The following is a 12,653-nucleotide window of genomic DNA, read 5'->3' on the forward strand; positions in this document are numbered from 1 at the left end:
TATCGTAGCTGCCCCATTGAACCCGCCGAACCATATCTTTGACGGCATTCGGATGGGTCCACCAGCAGCGGCAACGGCTCCACAGCGGGCAGAGCAACGAGATCTTCCTATCGTTGCTGCCCCATTGAACCCGCCGAACCATATCTTTGACGGCAACCGGATGGGTCCATCATCAGCGGCAATGGTTACACACCAGGAAGTGCAACAGCTCCGAGTTGAGCTAGCCCAAAAAGAGTCAATATTAAGACGACAGGAAGCGGCCTTCTGGGGAACTACCCCCAGACCGGCACCACCAAAAAGACGAGAGACCCTCCAACAAGTAAGTACGCAGGGATTTGGATTCCCTCAGCTCAACGCCAGAGCAGAGGAGTTCAGACCAAGTCAACAAGGTTCCTCGCATGTCACATGGCAAACCACCCTCAGCCAACAATATGCCGAAGGAGGTTACCAGCCAGCCATGGCCCCCGCCCCCGCTCCAATAAGCGCTGCACCACCTCCACCAAGCTACAACCCACACACGGCTGCAATGCATTCCCCAATGTGCTGTGGAAGAAGGGTGGACTTGGCAGCCAAAGGAGTACGAAGATTCTCTGACAAACCTGGAAAAGACTACTTAATGTGGAAGCACATTTTCAAGCACGCCATCGAGCTGGAGGGGGTTGGGCCTGAGGAAGAACTTATCCAGCTGACAGCCTGGCTAGGCCCAAAATCCGTAGTCACAGCGAACAACATTTTCGCAGCCCATCTGGGCGACCCTGATGTCGGCCTTGTAGAAACTTGGGAGTCACTTGACAGAGACTTCGGTGAACCCACAGTGACAGAATCCGCACTCCTAGATCACATTCTCAGTTTCCCCAACATAACAATCGACGAACGTGAGCAGCTGAGGACGTTCTCGTCGCTCATTACTCAACTGGCGAACATACAACGGGATCCTACCTTGCCGGGATTAGTTTGCCTTGACCTGTTCAGAACACAAGAACCTATTGTCCAAAAACTACCACGGTTGATATCCGAACGATGGATCGAGATCTCTCAAACTTACAGGGCAAACAACCAAAACAAGATTCCCCCCTTCGCAGTTCTCGCTGGATTTATCAAAAACAGAGCTGACTTCTACAACGACCCCCTGTACCACTCCATCAGAGAAGCTCAGTCCACAGCGCCGAAGCAAACCAGTCACAACTCTGATGTCATCAAGCGCCCCTTCCAAGCTACGAAGGACAGACCTTCCTATCCAGTGTTCAAAACAGACGTCACGTTCCCCCCAAAGAAACCCCCAGACGAACGAGCACCAAAGAGCGTTCATTCGAACCCTCGTTCACCCAAAAAAGGCTTGACTTGTCCAATCCACAAGTCCTCGCACTCTCTAAATGATTGCAGAGACTTTAGGAAACAATCACTAGATGACAGAAAGACCCTACTCAAAGAAAATAGGATATGTTTCAAATGCTGCGACTCCATGGAGCACATGGCCAAAGATTGCACAGCTAGAGTGAAATGCCACCTGTGTGACAGTACCAGGCACCCAGCAGCCTTACATCTAGAAACTAAGAAGCCCTCTGCCGGGACACAAAAAGCGACTTCGACGACGGAGACTCAAACTGACTCCGAACAGCAGCCAAAGCAGTACGGGACGTACTACACAGACATATGCGACGGCTCACCATGCCCTCCTTCATGCTCACCCGTCTGTCTTGCAAAAGTCTACCCCGACGGGCAACCCGAAAAGGCAGTAAAAATGTACGCCATACTAGACCCACACTGCAAAGCTACTATAGCAAAGCCCGCCTTTTTTGATCTTTTCGACCTCCCGAGCGAACCAAAGCATTTTGCAATAAATACATGCACAGTTCCAATAGGGGAATACTCCATTAAAAGGAGTGTTCCAATGCAGCATGCAACACATACAGTAACATCTTGAGCCAGTTTCCTAAATGCTTTATATGTACTGTGTTTGCAGTACATTTGATAAATCAAGACTATTCCGCTGAGCTGTAGGGAATAATTATGGGAGTGGGCTTGTTTTGTACTTGGGTCTTGTTCTAGTTGGGATTTTTAGTTACACATTTATAATCTCATCACATTGCCCCCTGTTATCTTTAGATAATTTAATCCCAAAAGTATGTCTTCCTTCCTTTTCTGAAGGCTGAAGGCTATGGAACAGGCTGTATTCAAACATATTTTCTCTTTCTTTCATCTCCCTCCTCCTCCTTTGTCTTGTTGAGGTTTGTTCCCAACCATCTGAACAAATCACCAATTAAGCAGCACAGCTGCAGGGCTTGTATGAACAGCTGGAGAGACCATCCAGCCGTCTGACAGAGACAGGTGTTCACAGCTGGCTGGCAGCCCCCCTCCCTATCCCTGTGCACAGGTATCAGGTGTTAGGCAGCTGGCATGAGATAACAGGCTGGGGGCTTTTCTCTCTCGGGGGCCCCCTTGCCTGCTGCTGAAGTGCCAGATTGTGCTGCATTAGAAAGATAGTGATGAACAGAAATGGCCCATTTCTGTATGAAGCACTGTATTGGCCCCCCAATATTCAAAGATTATATCACCAGATTCCCTGTTTTATATTTGTTGAGACAGCTTTTTATAACTCATAATCATATTTCCCGGGGTGTGGATGCTTTGATTAATCCACACTGTTCTATGAATCCACACACAAAAGAAATCCATGTGTAGATTTTAAATCAGCTTTGACACTACATCACCTGTCTGTACTGTACTTCACACCGAAGTGAACTGCCCAAAGACAGATGGCTTATTATAACAATGGCTTGTATGTGCATTAGGGCAGAGGCTAGGGGTGAGTCCAAGAGCCACCAAATCAGTAATACTCCAGGGCAGCAACATCAGAGCTACGTACAGCAGCTGCTAATTCTAGCAATGTACAATGAAATGTTGCTGTGCTTCTAGTTCTAACTATGCTGCCCTGCCCCTTTCTTCTATATTCCATTCCACATTTTCCCAAAAATAAGACCCACCCCCAAAATAAACCCTAGCCTGATTTTTTGGGGTGGGCCTGATATAAGCCCTACCCCAAAAATAAGCCTAGGGGATGGGCGTGGCCAGCACAAGCGGCAGCAAGCGCATGGGGGCCGACGGTGTCCGGCAGCAGCTGCAGCCCACTGGCCCCTTGGCACAGTGCAGGGAAGTCCGAGCACAGAAGCAGAGGCAGGAGGGAGGGAGGCAATCCAGACACCCTGTGCAGTTTTTGCCCAGAGGGAGACTGGAAGCTTTGTCTGCTTGCAAATCGCTCAGTTTCCAAGTACCCCATTCACAAGCAGAAGAAGCTTCCAGTCTCCCTCTGGGCAAAAACTGTTTGGGCGCCTAGGGGCCACTTGGGGCAGCTTCACCCCCTCCCCTACCTGCCTCACCTTCCTCTCTCTCTTTCTCTCTCTCTCTTTCTCTTTCCCTCTCTCTTCCCTCTCTTTCTTTCTCTTCCTTTCCTCTCTTTCCTTTCTTTCCTCTCCTCTTTCTCTTTCCTCTAACTTTCTCTCTTTCCTCTCTTTCTCCTCTTTTCTTCTCTTTCTCTTTCCTCTCTTTCCTCTTTCTCTCTTTCTTTCCTCTTTCTCTTTCCCTCTTTCCTCTCTTTCTCTTTCGTCTATTTCTCTTCTCTTTCTCTCTTTCCTCTTTTCCTCTTTTTCTCTTTTTTTTCCTCTTTCTCTTCTCTTCCTCTCTTTCCTCTAACTTTCTCTCTCTCTTTCCCCTCTTTCTCTTTCCTCTCTTCTCTTTCTCTTTCCTCTCTTTCTTTCTCTTCCTTTCCTCTTTCCTTTCTTTCCTCTCCTCTTTCTCTGTCCTCTAACTTTCTCTCTTTCCTCTTTCTCCTCTTTTCTTCTCTTTCTCTTTCCTCTCTTTCTTTCCTCTTTCTCTCCTTCTTTCCTCTTTCTCTTTCCCTCTTTCCTCTCTTTCTCTTTCCTCTATTTCTCTTCTCTTTCTCTCTTTCCTCTTTTTCTCTTTTTCTCTTTTTCTCTTTTTTCTTTTTCTTTTCCTCTTTCTCTTCTCTTCCTCTCTTTCCTCTAACTTTCTCTCTCTTTCCCCCTTTCTCTTTCCTCTCTTCTCTTTCTCTTTCCTCTCTTTCTTTCTCTTCCTTTCCTCTTTCCTTTCTTTCCTCTCCTCTTTCTCTTTCCTCTAACTTTCTCTCTTTCCTCTCTTTCTCCTCTTTTCTTCTTTCCTCTTTCCCTCTTTCCTCTCTTTCTCTTTCCTCTATTTCTCTTCTCTTTCTCTCTTTCCTCTTTTTCTCTTTTTCTCTTTTTCTTTTTTTCCTCTTTCTCTTCTCTTCCTCTCTTTCCTCTAACTTTCTCTTTCTCTTTCCTCTTTCTCTTTCCACTTTTTCTCTTTCCCTCTTTCCCTCTCTCCTCTCTTTCTCTTCTCTTTGTCAAGCCCCACAGGGCTTGCCACTCACGGGTGAGGGTTGGGGGACCGTCAGCTGACTGCTGCCGCCGCCGCTGCCGCCGCAGCCACCTGGCCCGTTGCCGTTGCCGCCGCGCAGCTTGTTCCCGCCGCCGCTGCCGCCGTCGCAGCCGCCCAGCTTGTTCCCGGCGTCGCCCCGGCCTGCGGAGCTCCAGATATGGCCCTCCCCCCTCCCTTCCGTTCCCTGCAGCGCTGCCTGGCGTGCCCGGGACGGGAAACCCCGAGCCGCTGTAGCCANGAGGCTGCCAGGGAGAAACAGCCACGTGCCGGCAATCAGCCGGAACTGCTGGAGCCGGCCGGGGAAAGCCGCGGCCGGACGGAGAACCGCCAAGGATTTATTGACTTCCGGGAGGGGCGGGTCCCAACTGCCGGGACACTTATAACCACAGGGCAATGGTGGCGGGGTAACAGGGCGCAGGGCCAATGAGGAGCCCTGCAAGGGGGCAAGTCCCATGAGAGAGAGAGAGAGAGAGAGACAGAAGTGCAAGTGCAAGTGCCTCTGTCTCTGTCTCTGTCTCTCTCTCTCTCTCTCTCATGGGACTTGCCGGAGGGCCGTGGGAGGGCCGCATTTATATAGAGCAGGGAGGGCTGCTCGAGGGCCGGATTAAACCGGGCCGCGGGCCGCAAATGGCCCGCGGGCCGGACTTTGGACATGTCTGATATATAGCATCCCAGACAATCCTGTGGACCTTGCTCAAGCATCGCTTATATGCTATGTCCTGGATAGAAGGAAGTGAACTACCAATGTTTTCTGCCATCCTCATCACTCTCTGCACCATTTTCCTGTCCGAAGCAGTGATGCTTCCAAAACAGACAGTAATGCAATAAGACAGGATGCTCTCGATTGTCCCTCTATAGAAAGTGGTAAGGACAGGGGAAGGAAGATATTAAATTTTTCTTGAGCTCTTTGTGCACTACCCAATAAATCCTCCTATCCAGAGTTGGGGGGAGGAGTTGCATTACTGCTAATCTTCAATACCACTAAATCTGGTAATATTTTCCTTTTACATGTGGATCTGTAGCATTTAATTGTATTATAATTGTATTATAAACCACTTTCAAAAACTGAATTCATTGTTAATAAATAACAATCCATAAGGTGCTATTTCAGGCAGATCTTCTGTGCAAGTCTGAAAGTTTGGGGTAGCTTCTTTAAGAATAGAATGCTGGATATACCTTTTTATCTTCTTAACATATGGGAAATAACTTTTAAGTGGTTGTTCTAAAAGGGCATGGTTAAGCAATATTCTTTGTTCAACCTCGGATAATTCCAACTCCTGAATAAATCAAGTACAGAAATGAAAATTAGCAATATTAATTAATAGTAAATAATAAAACAGCTTTGCAGATTAAACTTGCAATCCTATTTAATAAATAATTTGATATAATGAGAGATACATGCTGATGCCAGCAGTGCCTATTGAAACAAGACATAGTCAAGCTATGAAAAACAGGCATTATTCACTAAATAGCTGCCTGAAGGAAGAAGGTAATAAATCCTTTGACTTGAAGAACTTTAAGCACATATCACACTTTTTAAATTGTGGCTGGCCAAATGAAATGATCTGAACCATCTCTCTGACAGTTCAACATTTTGTTCTTGAGTATACCCAGCTATTTCTGAATAAATCCAAATTTCAACCACTTATTTTTTAAGCTATCAAGCTTTCAATTCACATGGCACTCTTCCATATTTACATTTTAAATATTAAAGTTTGAATTTCTTGATTTACTTTTTATTTATTGATCATTTATGTGGACACACTATAGCAGTGGTGGCGAACCTATGGCATGCGTGCCAGAGGCGGCATGCAGAGCCCTCTCTGTGGGCACATGTGCCGTCACCCCAGCCCCGCCTCCCCCCATGGCCCCCTCCACACCAGCAGCCCCCCCAGAGGACAGTCGCTCCCGGGCGTGGCCTGCATGGAGTGGCGCAGCCAAGGACATTGCAGCTGGGCAGCAGGGACAAGACTCCACCCTCGCACCCCATCGTGCACAGATAATGCTGCATGGCACAGGCAGAGAGCAAGGCTGCCATGGCGCTGCAGGGCCACCTGGGCAATCTGCTGCGGCGGGCCATGGAGGTGGTAGGTGGCCCTGAGGGGGAGCGGGGGGCGGGGCAGGGCAGAGGTGGGATGGGCAGGGCAGGGTGGGTGGGACAGAGTAGGGGGGCAGGGCGGTTTTTGGGCATTCAGTATCTAAAAGGTTCGCCATCACTGCACTATAGCATGCATTCAGAATCCTTTTGTCCTTCATCTTGTTCCTAAAATTTGTTTATTTCTATTGCACTGCTGTTTATGGCACACTCTTTTTTTTATGGGGACTCCCAGATATATAAAAACTGTTATCCTCAATGAAATGTGTAATTTGTCTGTATAAGTTACATTTGAACTTACCCCATACACCCGTAAAACTTCTGGAGTCTAATATCACACTGAAAATAAAATGCTGTGAGACTCCTCTTTCTCCCTCAGCAATGCCCTGCCATTTTAATTCCGCCCCCCTAAGATCTATTTCTCTATCTTCAGGGCTGGCATTTACATTTTCTCTCCCACTCCCATTGCAAAGCATTTCCCCACTGCAAAATACTAACATCTCCAATTTCAACTGCAGAAGTACTCTCAGTCATTCGCAACTTCCCCATTCAAAGATGAAATTACTACATGTATTTGTCTATTGTATGACTCTATGAATATGAAAAACAGGACAAAAATCCAGTTCAAATACTTCAACCTTCATCGTCAGTGTATTAGTCAAAACTGAGTCCCACAACACTTTTAAAGCAACATTAAAAATGTTGGGATTTTTTTTTTCTTCGTAGTGTTTTCCCACAAATGCATGATCTACTTTTTTTAGATCAACCAAGTGTTGATCCATTGGTTGTGACAGAAACTGTCCAACTGGCTTGTCTCACCCAAGCCTCGTGTCATGGGCTGAGAGAGAGTGACTGGCCCAAAATCACCCAACTGGCTTTCTTGCCTAAGAACTCATAGTCTCCTGATTTCTAGTCTGGTGCCTTAACCATTAGAACAGAACAGACCAAACTGGGCTGTTACGGAACTTCTTATATGGCTCTTGATACTTATATACTGTATTACTGTATCCTTAATATTAAGGATACTAAGCCCAGTAATATGTAAGAAAAAAGATTACAAACACATTCCAAGATTCCTTGATCATAATGTACTTATAATCTATAAGTACATTATATAATGTACTTATACTTTATAATATACTCTAGTATACTTATTTCTTAGGAGCAGACTAATTATATCCTTGAGATATAACTGCATAGTCTGCTTGTTCCAGTGTCTGATTTTACTGAGATTTTCTCATTGGCCTTATGAGAGGTCATAAGATACAGTCATTTAAAATGCAGGATGGTCTTCTTTTAGCAAGACCCAGTCCTACCACTACCTGGTATATAAGATAGAAGGAATAGCCTGCTTTGTTTCTCAGATTTGTACAACACATGAGGTTTTGGGTGTGGGGGGGCAACCTTTTGATTAAATATGTTGAACAAACAAATAAGTAAACTGGAAACAAACATGTGCTTGTCAGTTTGGTTTCCCACTTTGATGATATCTGTCCCACCACCAGTACTTCACAGAAGTGTATCAGTCAAGCCAAGAGAGCCAGTTTCACAGTTTTCACCTTTTTGGCTTTGCGGACTGGTGGGGGAGGGGGAGAGGGGATGTTCCATGTGAGCAGCAGGCACGCGTGCATGCACAGCTCTATTTGCACAAATGGAACACGTGAGTGCTCACCCACCACTTCCGCGACCTGGTTCCGAAAGGCTCAAGGCCCAATAATGGGCTGTGGCCCGAGAGTTGGGGACCCCTGACATAGTGGATAATGTCCTGGACTAGAAACTGGGAGATGGTGCGCTCTAGGCATGGAAACTGGAAACATAATTTTACACCAGTCAGTCTATCTCAGGCCAACCCAACCCCGGGAGTATTGTATATGCTGCCTTGAGTTATACAAAACAGAAACAGAATCTAAATCTAATAAATAAATAATAATTTCTGGGGGGAAATAGGAATCAAGAGATTCAGGAAAATATAGGAAAAGTATTTCAGTGAAGAAGTGAAGCCATTTCTGAAAAATAAGCAATTTCAATAGTTCTCTTGTGAATTATTAAGAGGTTTTTTTTCATGTACCTGTGTCTTTTACTATTTACTTTCTTCACTTTTTGGCTATTATTAGTTCTGCTGGCACCCAAATAAGATCTGACTCTTGCTCAACTGACGTGACAAATCTATGTCTTTGCAGGGAACTGTGGGGCAAACTTAAACAGCCTTTGAACAAATTTATATTGATGTTTAATGACTGTTAATTCAAAGGAAGAGTAGCATTTGTCATGCAAATAAGCATTTTCAGTTGCATGGCAAACTCCACTGAAGCAAGACTGCTTTAGAACAAAGGCAAGAAACTGCTCTGGTGCAGGGCTTTGAAAACCCTAATAAACATTCAGATTACATCTGATCACTGAGATATAACAAACTTAGATGTGCTCTAGGACAAGAAATAGTGAGTAGCAGAGGGGGGGAGGGGAAGATAAATTCTTGAAAGGAAATAAAGTGTTGCAACCTGATAGAGTCAAAACACTAATTGATTGTACTTAGCAAGGGGTAGAACCTGGCTGATCTAGTCTGCTCTTGGAAGCTAAGGATATGTACTTGAATGAGAGACCAAAGGGAATCCCAGGGCTGTAGGCTGGAGTATAAGTAAAAAGAAAATCCTGGAATTGGGCACAAGCAGCCACTTCTGTATGTTGCCTAGATGTATGTAGGTTCCATGGGGGAACCAAACTTGACACAAAAGAGATTTTATTTACTTTTATTATATTTTATTGATGGAGGCACCTCAGAGATGAGATTGCTCTTAATAGTATATATTAAGTGCTTTAAAAATAATGAATGATAATGGTATCTACTTCATTGTTCGCTTTTATGCAGACTAGATATGTGAGCTGCTTCTTTAAACTGTTCATTGACAGGTAGAGAAACTAAAAATTGAAAGCAGCTGTTCCCAATATAATCCCATAGATCTATTGTAGAACATACGTTGGACCACAGAACTGAATGAAAGAGCATGGCTAACTACTAATCCATCTTTCCTCCACCTGTTAAACCATGAACTTTCTCCCTGATTCCTTGCCAGGACCGGCTTCTTTAAAGAAGTCAGGAAAGCTGGATTTCTGCAGCGCCCTGTCCTCCCACACCACCTCCCCGAGAATGGCTTTCACCCACCACCCGCTGCCTGTCCTAGCAGGAGTCAGACCAGGTGAGAACAAAGCCATTTTCTTAGGGGAGGGAATGGGTGGATTGTGGGCAAGACGGGAGGCAAGGGACAAAGCTGTCTCCTTGGTAGGGCATGTCAGTACAATCAACCACCTCGGTTCTGGCAATAGTCTTTTGCTGTCTCTTTTTCTCTCTTTCATTTTCTCTGTCTTTTGTTCCCCTGCTTTCTTTTTTCTTAGCCAAGATGGCTTAACTCATTGATTGCAAATTGCATTCTCAAGAATTTATCCTTAAGATGACATATAAAGAGTAAGGTTTTGATAATTCAAATTAATTTGAAAGCCACGGCACCAAGTTTGAATTGATAGCAATTCATAGATGGACCGAGATCCAGTTTAATACATGACAGCTTCAAATGCTCATTTGAAAATGCTTTAGAAAAGGAGGCTTCAGAATGAATGGACATCTACATTTAAACATTTAGTTTAAAAAACTAGGATATTTAAAGGTTTCATCTAAGAAAGGCCAATATAACCTATAGATCAGGGGTCCCCAACCCCCGGTCTGTGGATCAGTACCGGGCTGCGGATGCTAGCAACTGGGCGCACAAACAAGCAAAGCCCCGTCAGTGGAACAGCTCGCCTCCAGAAATAATGGGGGCTCCATCACTGGAGATTTTTAAGAAGAGACTAGACAGTCACCTGTCTGAAATGGTATAGGTTCTCCTGCTTGAGCAGGGGGCTGGACTAGAAGACCTCCAAGGTCCCTTACAGCTCTATTCTATTCTATCTATGAGATGCAGGCAGCACACAAAACCATGCACCCTCCGGTCCGCGGAAAACCCTCTTTCCACAGAACCGGTCCCTGGTGCCCAAAAGGTTGGGGATCTCTGCTATTGACTACATTGATACATTGAGAGTTATATGTCAGATTTCTAATGACTTGTCGTTTCAAGGTGAAATATTTATCCTTGCTTCTCTGAGGTGTGCTTGAAATTGAAGTAGAACCCTTAAGCCCCATGAAAGTGAAAATGACAAATGTATTTTCAGTACATTTCTTAAAATCTTTTGAAAGTCTGTATTTCAATCTATTTTGAGAGTCTGTTTGGAGTCTGAATGGCTACACTTCTTTCACTTCCAAAATTATTTTTTATTATTTTTATTTTTGTTATTTATATGCTGCCCTTCCAAGTCACTTACACAGGATGGTCTTGTAATGAAAATAGAAATAAAATACTACAACAAAAGTAATGAAATGCATACCATAAAATAACAGCATTAAGATGAAAAACAGCAGATGGGAAAATGTAATGAAATCCAATCATTGGAGAAAAAAATACCATTTAAAATGCTTAGGGATTTAAAAGATCTTCCCCTGGCATTAAAATCCCATCAGAGCAGGCAGAGAGCCATAGGATGTCAAAAATACCAAGGTGCCAGCACAGAAAAGACACTAGATTTGTCTTCTATTTACCATTTTTTTTGTGACAGTGAATTATCCAAAGAAAGACCTCTAAATATTTCTTCATTATACAGATAGGGTCATAAGGAAATAGTCATTTAAAAAATAAATGCAATAATTTCTTGAAGGAGAGAGGAAAGGAAGGAATCCCTGAGGATTTTACTCCGCTAGTCATAACCAACTATAGGGGGCAGTGTTCATCTCCTTTTCAAGGGCCAGATTATCCAAAGACATTTCCATGGTCATTTGGTCAGCGTGATGTCACAAAGCCCTGTTTCTTCCCCACCGAAGTGGTACTTATGTATCTACTCGCATTTGCATGCTTTCAAACTACTAAGTGGGCAGGAGCTGGGGCAAGAACAGGAGCTCACCCCATCGCATGACACTTGGGTCCCAAACCCAACACTTAACCGCTGAGCCATCACACCACTCCCAAATTCTTAAAGTTTTTGAAGACCAGGCTACCATTTGCATCATCTTTTTCTTGTTTAGGTCATGGCATATGCAGCTTTCAGCCAAGGCATTTAAAGTCTGTGCACTTAGATCAAATGAACAGAGAATCTGTTTAAGTGTTATTTATAAATTCCTATGACTGGTGTTTAGGAAGAACCATGATATGGATGTATATGCTGGAGGTATTTAGTTATATTTCTTGTAACCGACCATAAGCATAATGTTTGAAGTTTAGGGATATTGTCACAGTTTTTGGTGTTTGGCTTTCCTTAGGATGATGTTGTGGTTTCTGATTAATAGTGACTTTATATCACTTACAGTGATGTTGTACTGCATTGTCAGATGTTTTGTACAGAACTGTAGAAGTTGCACATATGTGTGCAGTAGAGGGAGGGAAGAAATAAAAGAAAGCATTTTAATTCGTGTAGCAACATATCTGATGAGGTGATTCAGGTAACAAATAAAACAAACAAGTTTAGAATACATGTCTCCAGCCTCTTATCTAGATAAGCCACTAAGCTGCATTGTCAAATGGCTTGCACTGAAGCATCAAACAGGTTTTGTAAACAGATTATTAACATTTTAAATATCAGTAGGCTGAACAGTTCCTTGCTTGTCACTCTGTGTTTTGGATCTTGCCATGGATGGCAGTTCAAGAGGCAGTAAACTGTCAGAGAGAACCAGGACTTATGAAGATGAGTGGTATGTTTGGAGAGAGTATCAGTGGTATGTTTGGAGAGAGGTCGTTACTTGCTTGAGTCTCTACCAAGTCTCCACTTGTATAGTATAATACTACTTTGGTGATCTAACAGAATAATTTATTGTAGCAGGACTGATTTCTCCCTTCTCTTTGTCCTGTAACTTCTCAGACAGCAAGTCATAGGGTATAATAAACAGCTTTTGAAGGAATAATCAGTACAGGACTCCAGGTAATGGGGTTAAAGACTTACGTAATCTATATTACAGAAAGAGGTAAAGGCATAATATTAAAGGAAGCAGATGTACGCTAAAATAGGTCACGTATTAGGCAAAATAAACTTTCTGACCTGCCATTTGAAGTATATATTGGATACAGTTGAT

The 12,653-nt window shown here is 44.0% G+C and overlaps 1 protein-coding gene across 1 annotated transcript in view; it reads left to right on the forward strand.

The window, feature by feature from the left end:
* Positions 1-12,653, forward strand: part of NFIX (nuclear factor I X) — a 214,726-nt gene that overhangs the window by 180,536 nt on the left and 21,537 nt on the right. Inside the window, exon 7 of the mRNA XM_015813288.1 lies at positions 9,580-9,702. Within this exon, the coding sequence (XP_015668774.1) occupies positions 9,580-9,702 (123 nt within the window). The remainder of the gene's footprint in view (positions 1-9,579; positions 9,703-12,653) is intronic.

This window comes from Protobothrops mucrosquamatus, unplaced genomic scaffold (assembly GCF_001527695.2).
Source record: "Protobothrops mucrosquamatus isolate PMUCROS unplaced genomic scaffold, P.Mucros_1.0 scaffold150, whole genome shotgun sequence".
NCBI classification, from domain to species: domain Eukaryota; kingdom Metazoa; phylum Chordata; class Lepidosauria; order Squamata; family Viperidae; genus Protobothrops; species Protobothrops mucrosquamatus.